This window comes from Staurois parvus, unplaced genomic scaffold, assembly GCF_062004578.1.
Source record: "Staurois parvus isolate SC_StPar_1 unplaced genomic scaffold, SC_StPar_1.0 ptg000175l, whole genome shotgun sequence".
NCBI lineage: Eukaryota > Metazoa > Chordata > Amphibia > Anura > Ranidae > Staurois > Staurois parvus.
Window position 1 is genome coordinate 13,595,776 of NW_028317971.1, and position 21,214 is coordinate 13,616,989.

Genomic DNA, 21,214 nt, shown 5'->3' on the forward strand with positions numbered 1-21,214 from the left:
CAATTACACAGAATCAGCAGCATGCATGTCATGACTGTTGGGTCTGTTGGAGTTCTATTACTGCTAGTAAATTATTTGCCATGTAGAAATATCATTTCTACCAAAAACAGTGATTGATCAGGTTAGTGATGTCCGATTGCTATTATTTTGAACACAACTGTATATATATATATATATATATATATATATATATATATATATATACTTACACACACGCACACACATACATACACACACTGGATATAAAAAGTCTACACACCCCTTAATGTGACCCATAAACTGTACAACTCAATTGAAAAACAAACTGAAATCTGGTGGCTGCATAAGTGTGCACACCCTCTTATACCTGGGGATGTAGCTGTGTTCAGAATTAAGCAATCACATTCAAACCATGTTAAATATGAGTCTGTAACCTACCATCATTTAAAGTGCCTCTGATTAACCCCAAATAAAGCTCAGCTGTTCTAGTTGGTCTTTCCTGACATTTTCTTAGTCGCATCCTACAGAAAAAGCCATGGTCTGCAGAGAGCTTCCAAAGCACCAGAGGGATCTCATTGTTAAAAGGTATCAGTCAGGAGAAGGGTATAAAATTATTTCCAAGACATGAGATATATTATGGAACACAGTGAAGATAGTCATCATCAAGTGGAGAAAATAAAGCGCAACAGTGACATAACCAAGAACTGGATGTCCCTCCAAAATTGATTAAAGATGAGAAGAAAACTGGTCTGGGAGGCTGCCAAGAGGCCTACAGCAACATTAAAGGAGTTGCAGGAATATCTGGGAAGTACTGGCTGTGTGGTACATGTGACAACAATCTCTGATATTCTTCATATATCTGGGCCATGGGGTAGAGTGGCAAGACAAAAGCCTTTTCTTACAAAGAAAAACATCCAAGCCCGGATAAATTGTGCAAAAACACATCTGAAGTCTCCCAAAAGCATGTGGGAAAATGTGTTATGGTCTGATGAAACCAAGGTTGAACTTTTTGGTTGCAATTCCAAAAGATATGTTTGGTGCAAAAACACTGCACATCACCAAAAGAATGCCATACCCACAGTGAAGCATGGTGGTGGTAGCATCATGCATTGGGGCTGTTTTTCTTCAGCTGGAACTGGGGCCTTAGACAAGGTAGAGGGAATTATGAAGAGTTCCAAATACCATTGGTGAGGTCAGGCACTGATGTTGGACAAGAAGGCCTGGCTCACAGTCTCCACTCTAATTCATCCCAAAGGAGTTCTATCGGGTTGAGTTTAGGACTCTGTGCAGACCATTCAAATTCCTCCACCCCAGACTCGCTCATTCATGGATGTATGGACGTTGATTTGTACACTGGTGTGCAGTCATGTTGGGGCCATCCCCAAACTGTTCCCACAAAGTTGCGAGCATGAAATTGTCCAAAATGTCTTGGTATGCTGACACCTTAAGAGTTCACTGGAACTAAGGGGCCAAGCCCAACCCCTGAAAAACAACCCCACACCATAGTCCCCCCTCCACCAAACTTTACACTTGGCACAATGCAGTCAGGCAAGTACCATTCTCCTGGCAACCGCCAAACCTACAGTAAATCAAAGACGAATTCTCCTGCGCTCTAGGACTCAGACAGGTGGCAAATAGATGGAACCAGGCCTGGAGGGATCGTCCACCAATGCATAAAGGGCTGTGCGGCTCCAAAACAAGGCTGGGGAAGCCCAATCAACACTGCAGAATGAAATGAAAACGAGAAGCGCACCAACCTTGCGCATTACCTCAGTAACCAAAATTTATTACTTGTAAAAAATATACTCACAAACAGCGAATAAAATCAGGCATGTAAGTCCTCACAGGGACTTGAAGATAACATGAGTCCCATCAGGGGAATGGGTGTTCAGTATAGCTGACGCGTTTCGAAGGGGGTCCCTTCTTCATCAGAGCTAACTGAACTATGAGTGCTCTCTCCTATATATACTCCTGGACTGAACCTAGGCCCTCCCCACTGGGTTGGGCAGTCTCAGGTTAGTAGGAGGGGCCAAGATATCGTCAACAGACAATCACTATTTGTAATGCCATCAGAGAGAAATAATATAGACAAACGTAAAATATAAAATATATAAAACCACATTTTGCATACACCACTTAGTATGCATGTAATATATCAACTTAGATTTACTATCTATTATGTTTCATCATGTATTATCTATCATTATCATCTCCATTGGTGTCATCGCTAAGTTGAACATAGTTCAGTTAGCTCTGATGAAGAAGGGACCCCCTTCGAAATGCGTCAGCTATACTGAACACCCATTCCCCTGATGGGACTCATGTTATCTTCAAGTCCCTGTGAGGACTTACATGCCTGATTTTATTCGCTGTTTGTGAGTATATATTTTTTACAATTAATAAATTTTGGTTACTGAGGTAATGCGCAAGGTTGGTGCGCTTCTCGTTTTCATTTCATTCTGCAACCGCCAAACCTAGACATGTCCATCGGATTGCCAGACAAAGGAGTGCGATTCGTCACTCCAGAGAACATGTCTCCCCTGCTCTAGAGTCCAGTGGCAGCATGCTTTACACCACTGTGTCCAACGCTTTGCATTGCACTTGATGTAAGGCTTGGATGCAGCTGCTCGGCCATGGAAACCCATTCCATGAAGCTCTCTATGCACTGTTGTTGTGCTAATCTGAAGTCCACACAAAGTTATTTTGGGTATAAAGTTTCATGACTAAGTAATATATATTTCAAGTGTGATTGAAAACTTAAAAATGGCCTGGGCAGGAAGGGGTGAAAGCGTCTGGTATTGAGGTGGTTAAAGGTTCACAATGAGTTAGGCAGACTCCTTAAGAAAGACCTCAGATATTGATCTGAAAAGCATTTGGTAGGATGATATAGTTTGTCAAGAGTACTGCAGTCTCAGTACAGACACATAATAGAGAACACCAGTTGCTCACAATACAATAGTCGGAGGTGTCCAGATCACTGTGAGAGTAAGGACTAACAGAAGTAAAACCAAGTCTCTTGCAAAAAAGCGCAACAGTGGGAAGAACTAATCTCAAGCTGAGAAAACAAAAAGGTGGAACAGAGTGGGGAGTGTACATCAGTATCACTCAAGTTTATGACAACTCATAATTCAGTAGCTTAACCATTTCCATAGATGCTGGAACAAGGGTGTAATGGTGGTGATCAATGTTGCCATTAATGTAGAAGCCCTGATGGTGTTCGTATGATGTGCTCAAAAAAAGACATCTATCCACCTAGGGCACTTACTAAAAACTGAAGCATGCTGGGAGTGGGAGGGGTTAGACCTGTCTGGCCAACAGCTTTTTTTGTTTGTTTGCCAGTGTCCAAATCCTATGTCCCTTAATGAATAAGTGAACTAATAAAGAAATTGCACTGTACTCAGGGAACCCCTCTCCAGTCCTCAGTTCCATGTAATGTTTAACCTGGACCCACCACAGTGGTCAGAGAGACATAGGTGCTGCCAATGTAGATTTCATTCTCAAAATTGTAGGTATATTGCTGTTATGTTAACCCAACTTCTTTAGTATTTTCTGAGTTACGGATCCAGGATAAACACAAACAGATGGATAGCCAAAATTCCTTATCTGCATACTAATTTTTGGTTTCTGTATACTTGTTTTTGGTTAGTGACAAGGTATTGAAGACATACACCAATCAGCCGTAACTTTATGCCCACTGACAGGTTAAGAGAAGAACATTGATTATCTTGTTACAGTGGCTTTCGAAAGTGACTGGGATGTATTATGCAGTAAGTAAACATGGTGTCCCTGAAGCTGATGTATTGAAAGCATAAAAATTGGGTATCACAATTTGTTGTGGATGGGACTGCACATCCGCAGACCGGTCAGGGTGCCCATGCTGACCTGTGTCCACAGCCAAAAGTACCTTCAATGGGCTTGCGAGCACCAGAACTGTACTACAAAGCAATGGAAAAAGATGGCTTGTTCTAATCAATCATATTTTCTTTTACATTATGTCGAGGCCAGGTGTGTGTGCATCATTACCTGGGAAACACATCACACCAGGATGTACAGTAGAACTGGAAGAAGGCAAGCTGACCAAGTACACCCCTTCACAGAAACAGTATTCCCTGAAGGCAATGGCCTCTTTCAGGATAATGCACTCACTGCAAAAATGATTCAAGAATGGTTTGAGGAACACTGAGTTTGAGGTATTGCCTTGGCCTCCAAATTTTCCAGCTCTCAATTCAATCGAGTATCTATGAGATGTGCTGGCAAAGTCCGATCTATGGAGGCTCCACATCGCAATTTACATGACTTAAAAGGATAAGTTTAACTTTTAGCAACAACTTCTGTATTCAGTTTGTATCATCACACCAAAGCAGCAGCCCCCCACCCCTTGATCCCACAATCTAACAGCAGGCAGGGGATCCTCTTCCAACACCTTCTGTCACAATTTAAAAAAACCACAGCTGTGTGGGGTTTTGCCCACACAGCCATGTAATTTATTCGCAGCAATCTGTCAATGAACTACAAGTATCATCCTCCAATGTGGCAGACAGCTTGTAGTTGTTAGTAGGTACTCTAGTAGTTCATCGATTCTTCCTGTACTTCAGTAACTGTCTTCCCATAGAGGAAGTATGGACAGACAGCTGTACGGAGAGTCTGTAGAAGCCCGACATGGCAACCGTGATCTTCTGATGCTCGGCAAGCTCCTATAAAAAAAAAAAAAAAAAAAAAAATTAATAAGTGCACATTTTTACCTGCAAAAAAAATATATGTGCATTTATTTATTTATTTTAAGGTGCTCTTATTTAAAATAGAAGAAAGAAGAAAGGTGCCTCTAAGTGTAGACTTTAAAACACAATTATTGCACACAATGAAGAGCAACTTACAAGAGGGTAGCATAAAAGCAGGCACATCAAATATCTGTCATGGGAAAATCAGCTGCGGTGAGCAACATAATGTCTGGCTGTGGATGGCAATCGACCTTCTGTCGGCGTCCAGGCAAGCTGGAAGGGGCCTGGTACTGAGGTCTGGAATGCACATGCAACATATGCATGATAACGTCACCGAGCTGTGAGATTGTTGTTCCAGGCGCACTCCTTTGTCAAGAGCCCTCGTCACATAAAGGGGAGAAAGCCTGTCCGTTCACTTCGTCTACTTCCTTCCTCTGCTCAGGAAGGAAGGCAGAGAAAGGAAGTAGATGAGGTGAACGGACAGGCTTTCTTCAACTCTTCTGGGAAGGCTGTCCACAAGGTTTAGGAGTGTGTCTATGGGAAGGTTTAACTATTCTTCCAGAAGCACATCTGTGAGGTCAGACACTGATGTTGGACAAGGAATGGCTTGCAGTCTCTGCACTAATTCATCCCAAAGATGTTCTATCGGGTTGAGGTCAGGACTCTGTGAAGGCCAATCAAGTTCCTCCACCCCAAACTCGCTCATCCATGTCTTTATGGACCTTACTTTGTGCACTGATGCTCAGTCATGTTGGAACAGGAAGAGGTCATCCCCAAACTCTTCCCACAAAGTTGGGAGCATGAAATTGCCCAAAATGATTGGTATGCTGACGCCTTAAGTGTTCCCTTCACTGGTACTAAGGGACCAAGCCCACCCCCTGAAAAACAATCCAACACCATAATTCCCCCTCCACCAAACTTCACACTTCGCACAATGCAGTCAGGCAAGTACCATTCTCCTGACAACCACTAAACCCAGATTGTCCATCGGATTGCCAGACAAACGTGATTAGTCACTCCAGAAAACATGTCTCCACTACTCTAGAGTCCAGTGGCGGCATGCTTTACACCACTGCATGATGCTTTGTATTGCACTTGGTGATGTAAGGCTTGGATGCAGCTGCTTGGCCATGGAAACCCATTCCATGGAACTCTATACACACTGTTGTGCTAATCTGAAGGCCACACGAAGTTTGGAGGTCTTTAGCTATTGACTCTGCAAACAGTTGGCCACTTAATGCACTGACCCCGCTCTGTCATTTTATGTAGCCTACCACTTTGTGGCTGAGTTGCCGCTGTTCCCAGTTGCTTCCACTTTGTTATAATACCACTAACAGTTGATCATGGAACGTTTGGCAATATAATATATATATTTTTTCTCCTTAGGAAACTAGAATTTCTCTTTTAAAGGATCTGCTACTGACAGCTCAGTACCAGACACCACAACATACCTTCAGGGGATCTATTGGCGTCCATGTCTTGATGGGTCAGGGTTGTTTTAAAGGCAAAAGGACAGCCTACTCAATATTAGACGGGTGGTCATAAAGTTATGGCTGATAGATGTATGGTCAGCAATCACACCTTTCATGTTTCTCTCAGGAAAGGTTCCCTTCAACACATTCCTTTAACCCTTGGTGCTGCTGAACACTCCTGCACTTCTATTTTTTTTTTTTACATGCACACTTATAGCACATTAAACTTGTGTTGTGGTGCGTTGCATCATTGTCTTGCTGTATTGGCGTGTTATTCAAAATCAGTGACACGGCAACTAAAGTGTGCATGCTGTGGTAAAACCCATACTACAATACAAAGGTGTAAGGCTTTGCTATTGGGCTCATTCACATTTTGCATTGTTTGAACAGCTGTCATGCTGTCTTCTACCCACAAGCAAATTTAAACAGCTTGTTTAAACCTTATGATTGCCATGACATGAACACATGACCTATACTGTACATGTATTGCAATGACCTGTGGTACACATCCTTGACAGTTACAGAGTTAAGTAGGTCAAGGACTCAAATTTGTTTTTTATTTTTTTGTTATCTGGTTGGATCCCTAATGGATCTATACATGCTCTAAATAGGTAACGTTCAGTTAACTTGCATCACAATCATTCACACTTTACAACATAGAGAATTTAATACGATGTACTTTATTGAGCCATTAAATACACAAGACAAAACATATGACCCTGGACATTGGATAAAGGAGGGGAAAATACTATTTGAAAAGAACAGATAAAACTTTGACAATCAACCGTTATGTGATTTCAGGACACAGGACTGAATTACAGGAAAGTACAAAACTAAATATCAGCCCGCGTATATATGTATTTTGCTTTAAAAAAAAAATGTAAAAATTAGCAGTTGATGTACAAACTGATTTTTTAGGAAATCTGCATGATACAAATGTTTGTCCAGGTTTAACCCTGTAAGCTCCCTCCAGTGTATATGGTGGTGTTGGCTGGAAATTCTCCTCTTAGATTAGAGGGGTGACTTGATATGGGGATGACGTGCAAGACAGAAAAGCAGGCAGCAGAAATCTGGATGGCAGCAGAGAACAGGGTGGGCTTCTGTCATCTTTGGAATGGCATTTTTCTAGCGGCTGTATCCAAATTCATCCGCATCATCAGCTCGGAAATCACCATAGCGCCAGAGGTTCAGCTTAAATAACAAAAAAAGAAAACAATAAATATACACACACACACACATATATATATATATATATATATACACACACACACATACATATAGCATAAATAAGTACACCCCAACAGATTTGTCAGAAAACTGTTACTTTACTTTCAGATTCAATATTTTCTATAGGACACTATACCACAAAATACTCCCACAAGTGCAGGCCATTGACTGCAAACAAAATTTGTTAATTTGCACACACAAAAAAAGTATTTTCATTCAAGACCATGTTGGAAAAATGAATGCACCCCAAAGAAAGTCTTATGATTTCGTTGTCTTAAATTTAGCTTTGCTCCTAACAAGAATTGAACTACAGGTGAGTCTAATTATTCATTAAACAGGTGTCCAGCAGACAGTTGATTATAAAAGGGCATTACTTTACAAAGAAAACCCCTTCCCATTTCATGCTGTCAGCAATGGCACCACATGGATGAGAAATGTCACAAGACTTGAGAAAGAAAATTTCTTTACACAAGAAAGATGAAGCCTACAAGAAGATTTGCTCATCAGTCAGAATACTGTAGCAAAAGTAATAAACAAATTTAACAAAGATGGAAGTGCAACCATCTCATAGAGATGTCCAGGCCATCCATGGAAGTTAATGCCTCAACAGGAGCATCTTCTGATGAGAAGGGTTGAAGAAAATTGCCATGCAAGTTCACTGCAGTTAGCTAAAGAAGTAGAAAGCCAAACTGGGGTGATTGTTTTCCGTGACAATACGGCATACACTGCAGAGGAATGGCATGCATGAGTGTCATCCACAAAGGAAACTTTTCCTAAAGCCCATGCACATAAAATCCCACCTAGAATTTGCCAGGGCCCATGCTGAAAAAGAAGATTACTGTAACTCTGTACTCTGGAGTAATAAGACCAAGATAATTGTTTTTGGAACTGATGGCTTCAAAACTGTATGGCATTGCAAAGGTGAGAGTACAAAGAAAAATGCATGGTGCCTACATAGTGGTGGCAGTGTCCTTCTGTGGGGATGAATCAGTGCTGCTAGCGTCAGGGAGCTGCATTTCATTGATGGTATCATGAATTCACAGATGCACTGCTCTATATCGACAGAAAAGATGCTACCATCACTCTGCCCTTGGTCGTCGTGCACTTTTCCAACATGACAATGATCCAAAAAGGCCACTGTTGCATTTCTGAAGAAGAACAGGGTGAAAGTGATTCAGTGGCCAAGTATGTCTCCTGATCTGAACCAAGTCGAACACCTATGGGGAATTCCTAGGAGTCAAGTTGAGCATCACTCTCCATCCAACATCCAGACTCTAAAAGAGGTTGTTCTTGAAGAATGGAAAAAGGTCGATGTTGCAATATGTCGCCAACTTGTTCACTTCATGCCTAGAAGACTTGGTGCTGTCCTTACAAATCATGGAGGTCATGCAAAATACTAGATTGTAGTAGTTTTTGTTGTGGGATGTATTCACTTTTGCATCTACTAATTTGAGTAAAACTGAAGACTTTGTAATCTAAGTCATATTCTTAAACCTACTTTCATGTAATGAGCTAAACAAATGTTCTATAAGACTCAGATATGCACCTGTATGTGTGTGTGTGTATATATATATATATATATATATATATACATATATATATATATATATATACACACATATATATACACACACACACACACACACGTGTGTGCGTGTGTGTGTGTGTGTGTATAAATATACATATATATATATACACACACACATACAGGTGCATATCTGAGTCTTATACACACACATATACATACACACACACACTGTATATATACACACGCACTGGATGTAAAAAGTGTACACACCCCTGTAAAAATGGCAGATTTTTGAAATGTAAAAAACTCAGACCAAGATACATCACTTTACATTTTTTCCATCTTTATGTGCCGATAATCTGTGCAATTCAATTAGAAAAACTGTAATCTTCAAATGGGAAAAAAAATATAATTACCATTATGTGGCTGCATAAATGTTCACATCCTTAAAGTGGTTGTAAAGGTAAAATCTCTCTTTTTTCCCTCTTCAGGGGTGCCCTGCCGATGCTCTTGGATCCTCCTCTTCTGCATGTGCCACCATAGGAAGCCGTTTCTAGGGAGGCACATGCTTGGGCTCGATCTTGCCCCCTGCTCACAGGATTTGATTGAGAGCAGTGGGAGCCAATGACTCCCTCTGATACCTCTCTATCCTGTGAACACAGGCACAGCACTGGATTGAGTGAGGGCTCGGGTACGTTTTAGGAGGTGAAAGGGGCGATACTGGTACTGCAACATTTTTTGTACCTTAATGCAGGGGATGTATTAAGGTAAAAATGGTCTAGCCTTTACAACCACTTTAAACACTTTATTGAAGCACCTTCTGATTTCATGACAATATTCAGTCTTTTTGGGATAGGAGTCCATCCCCACATTGCACTTCTTGCCTTGGGAATATTTGACCTCCCTTCCTCGCAAGAGCACTCCAAATCTCCCAGATTACGAGGGCATCTTCTGTGTACAGTCCTCTTCAGGTCACCCCACAGATTTTCAACTGGATTCAGGTCTGAGCTCTGCAGGGCCATTCCAAAACTTTGATCTGCCATTCTTCTGACCTTGGAGGCTGTCAAGAGCCCTGCAACTTTAAAGGGAGCTGCAAAACTTTCTGATAAGTACTGGTTTTGTGCCACATGTGACAACAAACTCCCGTATTCTTCATATGTCTGGGCTACGACGTAGTGTGGCAAGATAGAAGCATTTTCTTACTAAGAAAAACATTCAAGCCTGCCTACATTTTGCAAAAACATACATCACGTCTGCTAAGAGCATGTGGAAAAATGTGTTATGGTCTGATAAGGCCAAACGTAAACTCTTTGACCATAATTCCAAAAGGTATGTTTGGTGCAAAACCAACGCGGTCTGCACATCACCCAACCAAAACACCATACCTGCAGGGAAGCACGGTGGTGGCAGTATTATAATTTGGAGCTGTGTTTCTTCAACTGGAATTGGGGCTTTAGACAACATGGATGGACTTATGAAGAATTACTTCATCAGAAGATTTAAGTTTTAGAATGGCATAGCCAGAGCCTGGACCTGAATCCAATTGAAAATCTGTGGGGTGACCTGAAGAGGGCTGTACACAGGAGGAGAGATGCCCTCACAAGCCGACAGATTTGGAGTGCTTTTGCAAGGTACACTGCAAAGATTCCCTGGGCAAGATGTGCCATGCTGTTAGACGTCTTGCCCAAAAGACTGACTGCTATCATAAAATGAAAAGGAACGTCAACAAAGTATAAGTTTAAGGGTGTGTATATTTATGCAACCATGTAATGGTAAGGTTTTTTTTTCCAGCTTTAAAGATTAAAGTATGTTTTTAATTGAATTGCACAGATTATAAGTCACTTTAAAGGTGGAAAAAATTCAAAAGTGATTTATCTAGGCATTGGGGAAAAATACCATGCTGGATATCGATACTGATATGGACAGGGTAATGTGTTAGGAACGTAAGGATGCCCCATCGTTTGATGGAAATTGAAATTATCAACCTACAAAGAACTGAATTCAAAGACACCCTGAAAATCAAAGTGAAAAAATTATGCAGCAGGCTAGTCCATTTTGCTTAAATTTCATTGCAGCATCTCAAAATGGTACTCTGTAGTTTGTATGGCCCCCACGTGCTTGCAAGCCTGACAATGTCGAAGCATGCTCCTAATGAGACAACGAATGGTGTCCTGGGATATTTCCTCCCAGATCTGGACCAGGGCATCACTGAGCTCCTGGACAGTCTGAGGTGCAACCTGGCGACGTCGGATGGACTGAAACATGATATCCCAGAGGTTTTCTATTGGATTTAGGTCAGGTGATCGTGGGGGCCATTCAATTACATCAATTCCTTCATCCTCCAGGAACTGCCTGCATACTCTTGCCACATGAGGCCGTGCAGTGTCGTGCACCTGGAGGAACCCAGGACCCACTGCACCAGCGTAGAGTCTGACAAGGGGTCCAAGGATTTCATCCCGATACCTAATGACAGTCAGGGTGCCATTGTCTAACCTGTAGAGGTCTGTACGTCCCTCCATGGATATGCCTCCCCAGACCATCACTGACCCACCACCAAAATGGTCATGCTGAACGAAGTTACAGGTAGCAGAACATTCTCCACGGCTTCTCCAGACCCTTTCACGTCTGTCACATGTGCTCAGGGTGAACCTGCTCTCATCTATGAAAAGCACAGGGTGCCAGTGGCAGACCTGCCAATTCTGGTGTTCAATGGAAAATGCCTATCAAGCTCTATGTTGCCAGACAGTGAGCACAGGGCCCACTAGAGGAAGCCAGGCCCTCAGGCCACCCTCAAAGTCTATTTCTGATAGTTTGGTTAGAGACATTCACACCAGTGGCCTGCTGGAGGTAATTTTGTAGGGCTCTGGCAGTGCTCATCCTGTTCCTCCTTGCACAAAGGAGAAGATACTGGTCCTGCTGATGGGTTAAGGACCTTCTACAGCCCTGTTCAGCTCTCCTAGAGTAACTGCCTGTCTCCTAAAATCTCCTACATGCTCTTGAGACTGTGATGGGGGACACAGGAAACCTGGCAATGGCATGCATAGACGTGCAATCCTGGAGAAGTTGGACTGCCAGTGCAAACTCAGTAGGGTTCATGTATCACCTCATGCTACCAGTAGTGACATTAACTCTAGCCAAATGCAAAACTAGTGAAAAACTGTCAGAAAAGATGAGTGGGTGAAAAAATGTCAGCGGCCTCCACCTGTAAAACCATTCCTGTTTTGGGGGTCATCTCATTCTTTCCCATCTAGTGGACCTGTTGTTAATTTCAATAACACCAAAGCAGGTGAAACTGATTAACAACCCCCTCTGCTACTTAACTGACCAGATCAATATCCCAGAAGCTTAATTGACTTGATGCTATATAAAAAGTGTTCCTATAATTTTTTTGAGCAGTGTGTGTGTGTATATATATATATATATATATATATATATATATATATATATATATATATACATACATACATACATATATATATATATATATATATATATATATATATATATATATACATACATACATACACACACACACACACACACACACACACAGTTGTGTTCAAAATAATAGCAGTGTGTTGAAAAAAGTGAATAAAGCTCAAAATTCTTCTAAAAGCTTTTATTTCCATACACACAAATGCATTGGGAACACTACACATTCTATTCCAAATCAAAACATGAAGAAAAATATTTCAAATTTGTGTTGTTCCTCTAAAATAATTGAAGAAAAGTGAATATTAGACTGTTCAAAAAAATAGCAGTGTTTGCATTCTTCTTTACAAACTCAAACATTCACTATATAAACTGAAAAATGTTTGAAGATTTAGCTTTCCTTTGAATCACTTAATTAATATTTAGTTGTATAAGCACTGTTTCTGAGAACTGCTGTACATCTGTGTTGCATGGAGTCAACCAACTTATGGCACCTGTGAACAGGTATTCTAGCCCAGGATGATTGGACTACATTCCACAGTTCTTCTCTATTTCTTGGTTTTGCCTCAGAAACTGCATTTTTGATGTCACCCCACAAGTTTTCTATTGGATCAAGATCCGGGGATTGGGCTGGCCACTCCATAACGTCAATCTTGTTGGTCTGGAACCAAGATGTTGCACGTTTACTGGTGTGTTTGGGGTCGTTGTCTTGTTGGAACACACATTTCAAGGGCATTTCCTCTTCAGCATAAGGCAGCATGACCTCTTCAAGTATTCTGATGTATTCAAACTGATCCATGATCCCTGGTATGTGATAAATAGGCTCAACACCGTAGTATGAGAAACATCCCCATATCATGATGCTTGCGCAACCATGCTTCACTGTCTTCACAGTGTACTGTGGCTTGAATTCAGTGTTTGGGGGTCATCTGACAAACTGTCTCCGGCCACTAGACCCAAAAAGAACAATCTTACTTTCATCAGTCCACAAAATGTTGCGCCATTTCTCTTTAGGCCAGTCAATGTGCTCTTTGGAAAATTGTAACCTCTTCAGCACGTCTTTTTTTCAACAGTGGGACTTTGTGGGGGCTTCTTGCAGATAGCTTGGCTTCACATAGGCGTCTTCTAATTGTAACAGTACTCACAGGGAACTTTACACCTTCTTTGATCTTCCTGGAGATGATTGTTGGCTGAGTCCTTGCCATTTTGGCCATTCTTCTATCCATTCGAATGGTAGTTTTTCGCTTTCTTCCACGTCTTTCAGGTTTTGGTTGCCATTTTAAAGCATTTGCGATCATTTTAGCTGAGCAGCTTATCATTTTCTGCACTTCTTTATATGTTTTCCACTCTCCAATCAACTTTTTAATCAAGGTACGCTGTTCTTCTGAACAATGTCTGGAACGACCCATTTTCCTCAGAATTTCAGAGAGAAATGCACTGTAACCAGCATGTACAACATTTGTTGCCTTCCTTCCTTAAATAAGGGCAATAATTGCCACCTGTTTTTCAAAGAATGAATGACCTCACTAATAGAACTCCACACTGCTATTATTTTGAACATGCCCCTTTCAAATAGTGATTCAATTACACAGAATCAGCAGCATGCATGTCATGACTGTTGGGTCTGTTGGATTTCTATTACTCTACTACACCTGCTAGTAAATTATTTGCCATGTAGAAATATAATTTCTACCAAAAACAGTGATTGATCAGGTCAGTGATGCCTGACTGCTATTATTTTGAACACAACTGTATATATATATATATATATATATATATATATATATATATATATATATATAATTTGTTTATGTAAGAATTCAGTATTCCATAATGCTTAAAGTGAAACACCCCAACTAATTTTCCGGCAATGGACAGTCAAACAGCCCATAACATTTGGCACATGCACTGTTTAAAGCGATGTCTCAAAATATATAGTAATACATAACCACTTTCTGGCCTGACATTTTCACACTGTCGGTCCACTGTGCTGTGACACATTCTCTGCAAATGTCCTTTTGTGTTCTGTCAAAAATCAGATTCAGAAACTGAACACAAATAGGGCCCTTGAAATGGAGAATGGCCTTCTGAACAGGTGCCATTTTCTCTTGGCAGGCTTGTAAGTGAATATGCCACTCATTGAATGTAAAATCATTTAATGGGCTTTGCTGACCCAAAGCACTGACCCATGAACAATTCTGTTGGCCTTTTGGCAATGTACTTGTGGAAATATAAATGCAAATACTACTATTCATAGGAATGACAGACTTCTGGGGAAGTGGTATTTTTGCATGTGATAAAGAAATGAACCTGAATATCAAATAAAATATAAAAATAGGCCGGAGTTAATCAATAGTTCACTCGTGTCATGAACTCTCCAGGACTTTTTTAGGTAGCTAAAACAGGAATGTTATAATATTTTATGATGTGGCCATCTGGTAGCATGTGTCAAAGGTTATTCTGTTATGTTGTTTATCTATAGTGTAGCATCCCATACTTGGAGACCTATTCAAAGTTAGCTATTCTGACAAATATATAACAAAAGGTGTTCGCTTGTAGTTAACTAGCACAATGTATGTACTTACTCTGGCAGACTTTGCAGATTCCTGAGCACTCAAATACTCTGCAATCTGTTAAGAAAAAAAAAAAAGAAGAAGACTATTGCGTTACATACATTAACATTTACTACACAAGGAGCAAACTAAATTTAAGAATACTAAAATGTCATAATTACAACAGTAACACCAAGGCTTTGTCACTTTTTGTGCATCACATTCACTAAGTGTAACTCCTAGAGGAGATTAAACAACAAATTGCTGTGATTCCAGAAATCTGAACATCTATTGTGAAGAGGTTATCGTGTCAGGGATAACGCTTGTGAGGCTCAGTTGAACGTAGAAGCCAACACATCCCCTGATTGCAGAGCTGTAATGAAGCCCAACAAAGCTACTGATTACACAAGCTTGTAGAGGAGTCAGATTGGGTCTGCCAACAAAGGCAGCCAAGAGGGTAGCATGATCAGAAAAGCCAAGCAAATTAACCCCTGTTTTCTAAAATAAAAATGGGCAAAGAAGAATAAGAGAATAGGTAGCTTGCTAAAAGCAGTTTTCTTGCATTAAAACATTAAAAATGTGATACACTTAAGATTATTAACGTGCAACCAAAAGCACTGAGCTGCAACCATGCTGCAGATGAAAGGTTTTTAATGAGGGCACAATAATCATAATCAAAGCTGCAACTAAATGAGTTGCAATTACTTATGTGGCACTTTTTTGTAAAATGATAAAATGTTCCTTCTGGACAGACAGGCAATATCCTTCAGATGATGCTGGATCAACAGACATATGTATTTGAGTTGCAATAAGGACAGTGCGTTGTCTGCTTAATCATGACACACTTCATCATGTCCATAAGATTGGAAGGGACAGCTTCCAGTTCTTGGATGCTATGAATTTTCACTGTATTGATTTACATTAGCTGGGCACTGGGGCTTATAGTAGTCAATATTGTCAGCTGAATATCAATTAAAATTACTCCTGTAAATAAGTCCGTTAATGAGGTATTGAGTTGGGCAGGGGGAGGGCTGTGGCAGCCACAGTTTGTCAGCTTGAGTTTTTCTGTCCTGATGTGGCCGCATGATACATTTTCCATTAAATTACAAGTAATTTGGACACTGCCAGATGACACAGTATACCTTATTACTTGTATGCTCTCTGCAATGGGATTATAGGTATCCCAAATGCACAATATTCTATGAAAATATGAACCAGAATTGCCAAGTATCATATTGTCATGACCAAAAGGTGCTCCATGGTTCATTAATTCCTTTTACTCTCACACTGGTCCAGCTAGTTCAAGGGGCCTCAGAAAGGGGCATTGCTTGCTAAACATATTTTTAAGAAAAAAAACTGTCAAAAGTACTTCTGGATGGAATTGTTAAAAAAGTGCATCTGACAGTGAAGCAGCAGTCACACAGGTGGTGTTATATTGTCTCCCAAACTATGCTAGTAAGTAGTAAAACAACAAGATGAGTGAGCGCTAAAGCCAAATGGTAAAATTGAAATAAAACCAGCAGCTGAACACCAAAAGGCACCATATAAAACCTTCAAAATAATCAAATAAAGCAGGGTGCAGCGCTAAAATAGTCTGTTAAATCTCACTATGTTCAAATACTCTCATGTATGGTATAAAATGCAATACAATAAAAATCACATAAAATAGGTGACAAAGTGCAGATAAAAGTGTCACTAAATAGTGACTGGTAACGTGAATAGGTGATACACACTAAAACAAATACAGTCCATAGTGTAAGTGCAATTGAGATCCCAGATGATCTTTAGAAATCCAGTGGCTGGATCCGTGGATGAGGTGATATAGTATGCAAAGATTGCGCACTCACCAGATACGCAATCAAAATGCTCATTTAAAGTTGGTAACCACAGGACATCAAGGATCCTATATGGGTCTGGTCAGATACCCCTCTCTGCTTGGTAGTGCTGCCACACTTGGAAAGAACTGCTCTGTGGATGTGGATGGCTCCCAAAGGAGCTCAAAAAACAGAGGAGGCCAAATAGTGTAGTATCCTTCACTCTCCCTCCGGAGTCCGTGGCCATTTTAGCGCTGCACCCTGCTTTATTTGATGTGCTAGTAATATCAAAACCATGTTACATAGTTTTTTCACAGACGTCGGCATCCAGCAAGCCAAGCCCTACTAGTTTCGTCATGAATGACGTCTTCAAGGGGCGGGATGCTGCTGGATGCTGACGTCTGTGGAGAAAATTGAGTCACGAGCGCTGTAGTGAGTGTGCAGGGAACAGGAGACTGTTATACCATTTGCTGTTTTATGCTGTTATACTGGTGTCGGTGAAGACACCCTTTTTGTGAGTGTAAATCTTTATTAAATTGTTGGATACTTTTATAAAAAAACTGGCTGCACCATGATTTTCTCTTTCATTCCCAAACATGACCTCGGTGGAGAGATATAAAAAGAGAGAGTGATATAATGCTCCTGGAACCATTATATTGAGTGGTGGATAACTACCTTATGGATGATTGTGTAGCTATTGATCATCACACCTGAGAAGTTGATTCATTGCATCTGCTCCCAGAGCAAAAAGCATTTTTTGCTGATCTAGAGATTGATAAGCATGGAGCTCTGGTGAGTTACCCAACTTTACTTTGGTGGTGGATTTTGGCACAATTTCTTTGAGAGCACCTGAATTTGAAAAGGATTTGTTCGGACATTTGAAGAAATTCAGAATTGGACATTTTTTTATATTCACAAATTTAATTATTTAAATTACTTATGCACTAAAAAATAGTTTTGCACATAATTTTGATATTTTTTGATATTAATTGAGAATAGATATATATATCTTTTGCACTAATGTTTCTACACTAAATTAGGAATAGTTTGTGGCTTTAGCGCATTCCTTTATTTAAGTTATAGCACTAAGAAATTTATTTGGTTTCTTTGAGGTGGAATTGCTGCTTTAAAGTATTAAGGGTGTGGCGCTTTTATTACACTTGTGATATTCCAAATTTTGTAACTCATCCAATAACAGCAAGGTGAGATAAAAGCAAGTCATCTACCTGTGCATTAATACCACAGAGTATTAGATACAGACTAAGAGGACTCGTGGTCATCCAAGAATGCCATGTTTACTTACAACTTTCTGGAATTGCTTTTCTTTGCGAACCTCCACCATTACCAGGCCTTCTTTCACCAAACCTAGGCCCACATCCTCCTTAGAATCAGCAAACTGCAGGGTTACATGTGGACAATTGGCTCCAGCATATTCCACATTCAAAAGACACTGAGTGTTCTGAATGTCACGGACCACATTATCCACCACATCTGCACGGGCATCCTCCTGAAAGACCCAAGCAAGATTTAAATTAACTTAATTTATAATTAGCGTCTCATTACACTTATGAGCTTCTAGTTTATACTCACATCCTGCGGCACTTGGATGAAGGCAAAGCTGTACTCTATAGCCTGAGCAGGAAGCGTACGAACATTGAAGGATGCAGGGAGGGGACCCAAGCGAGTGGAAGATAGCACTTCTCTCTAAAATTACATGAAAAGAAAAGGTTTATAAACATGAGTGTAATTGTGGTCTATAACTGCAGAACACATAGCTCTCTCAGCAACATTACAGTAGAGGCTGCGCTCACATCAACATACCATCATCATATACAATGCATTTAAGAACACAGAAGAGCCCTACAAGAATGTATATTCTCACAGATTTTATGACGAAGGAATTAATGTTGGCAATCGGAGGCTGAGGGCTGTTGCCAGCAGCTGGGAGATGAAACGATGTCAAGAACAAAAATACATGTTAGCTGTGGGGCAGGCTGGGGGCCGGAGCAGTATTCACGATGCAAGTTCATAGCAGCCTTGCTGAGCTGCCTGCGGCCAGCGACTGTCCACACTAAGTAGGGGGAATGAAACTATTTATCAGAGTAAATCAGAGCAAAATTAAAACGGTGTGCATGTCTGTATGTTAAGAAGTCATGTAGTTACTGGAAGATATAAAAGAAGGCTATACAGGAAAGAAAATCATGTTTGAGAAGGATAAATAGTCATAAGTGAAACTACAGGCAAGTGCCATCCTGCTCTGCAGGTTACAGCTGGCCCAGTTACTAATATCATACAACAAATGGACCACCTAGTAGGCCAAGCATCATTATGCTTAAATCTAGATACATCATGTCTTAGAGGGTGATGGTAGTGGAAATAAGATGGGGGGGGGGGGGAATCTGTGTTGAATATAGTAACCAGTAGCTAAGCACTTTCTGGTAAAGACTAACACCTATGGAATGCTATAGTAAACAAACTATTGTACAGTACAGGAATTGATTCATAGACCATGGGTAACATGCTACTACTATCTGCTAACTGGACAATGCCAAAAGATTTGCTGGGTCTGCCCCCTAGTGTATCCATATAACCACACCCACTCTGCATGGCTCCAGCTTTTTGCTTGTGTTTTTAGGTGATGGATGCTTTCTCCTCTTGGAGAATAATTTTCTATTTTTTACTTCTATCAAAATCTGAATATTGCCTCCATGGCTCACTAGCAGTTTCTAAATCATTACCCTCAAGTACACTTTGGGAATCATACCCATGACTTCATAGCAGCGGGGCTGACCTGCAATGTTTGCTTTGGGAACAGGATCCTTCATTCGGCACCCACATTGGAATGTGGTACAAGAGAGAGACATCACTTTGCCCCTGTCCCTGTATAAATCTTTAGTAAAATTTAGAATATGCAGTTCAGTTTTTCGGCACAAATTCATAAAAAAGATATTGGAGAACTGGAGAAAGTGCAGAGAATGGCAACCAAACTGATAAGAGGCATGGAGGCACTTGGCTATGAGGAAAGATGAGAGGAACTGAATTTATTCTGCCTTGAGAAAAGGCAATTAAGGTTACTTTCATGCTGCTCCCTTTCAAAAGAATGGTAAAAACGCATATGCTTTGTTACCACATTTTGCAGCTGTAAAAAAAAAAAAAAAACCCACCAAAAACATAACCACAGAAGAGTTTTTGCAAGGTTTTTCTATTTCAACGGGGAGGTGCGTTTCCGATGAGTTTTGTTTACCGCTCCAAACATGCACCAAAAACATTCAGCAAGCAGGACTTTGAAAAATGCAACAGACCAGTGTGAAGTGTCATGTACAGCGAAGGAAATAAGCATTTGATCCCCTGCCGATTTTGAATGTTTGCCCACTCACAAAGAAATGATCAGTCTAAAAATCGAACGGTAGGTGTATTGTAACACTGAGAGACAGAATAGCAACAAAAAATTCAAAAGAAATGCATGTCTAACAAATTATACACTGATTTGCATGTTCATGAGGGAAATAAGTATTTGATTTCCTTCACTAAACATGATTTAGTACTTGGTGGCAAATCCCTTGCTGGCAATCACAGAGGTCAGACGTTTCCGGTTGTTGGCCACCAGGTTTGCACACATCTCAGGAGGGATTTTGGCCCACTTCTCTTGGCAGATCCTCTCCAAGTGATTAAGGTTTGGTGGCTAACGTTTGGCAACTCGAACTTTGAACTCCCTTCACAGATTTTCAATCGGATTAAGGTCTGGAGACTAGCTAGGCCACTCTTGGACCTTAATGTGCTTCTTCTTGAGCCACTCCTTTGTTGCCTTGGCCGTGTGTTTTGATTCATTGTCATGCTGGAACACCCACGACCCATTTTCAATGCCCTGGCTGAGGGAAGAAGGTTCTCACCTAAGATTTGACAGTACATTGCCCCTTTAATGCGGTGAAGTTGTCACCTTAGCAGAAAAACACCCCCAAAGCAGAATGTTTCCACCACCATGTTTGACAGTTGGAATGGTGTTCTTGGGGTCATAGGCAGCATTCCTCCTCCTCCAAACACAGCAAATTGAGTTGATGCCAAAGAGCTCGATTTTGGTCTCATCTGACCACAACAGTTTCAACCAGTCCTCCTCTGCATCATTCAGATGTTCAGTGGCAAACGTCAGACGGGCCTGGATATGTGCTTTCTTGAGCAGAGGGACCTTGCGGGCACTGCAGGATTTCAATCCTTGTCGGCATAGTGTGTTAACAATTGTTTTCTTGGTGACTGTGGTCCAAGCTGCCTGGTGATCATTCACAAGATCCTCACGTGTAGTTCTGGGATGATTCCTCACTGTTCTCATGATCATTGACACTCCACGAGGTGAGATCTTGCATGGTGCACTAGACCTAGGGAGACTGACAGTTGTTTTGTGTTTCTTCCATTTGCGAATGATTACACCAACTGTTGTCACCTTCTCACCAAGCTGCTTGGCGATAGTTTGGTAGCCCAGTCCAGCCTTGTGTAGGTC

The 21,214-nt window shown here is 40.8% G+C and overlaps 1 protein-coding gene across 1 annotated transcript in view; it reads right to left on the reverse strand.

Moving 5' to 3' along the window:
• Positions 1–6,828: 6,828 nt before the first annotated feature.
• SND1 (staphylococcal nuclease and tudor domain containing 1) overlaps positions 6,829–21,214 on the reverse strand; it is a 987,097-nt gene continuing 972,711 nt past the window's right edge. Inside the window, exons 21-24 of the mRNA XM_089676965.1 lie at positions 18,313–18,426; positions 18,026–18,229; positions 14,942–14,986; positions 6,829–7,360 (exon numbers count right to left, since the gene is read on the reverse strand). Of these exons, the coding sequence (XP_089533091.1) occupies positions 7,295–7,360; positions 14,942–14,986; positions 18,026–18,229; positions 18,313–18,426 (429 nt within the window). The 3' untranslated portion in view covers positions 6,829–7,294. The remainder of the gene's footprint in view (positions 7,361–14,941; positions 14,987–18,025; positions 18,230–18,312; positions 18,427–21,214) is intronic.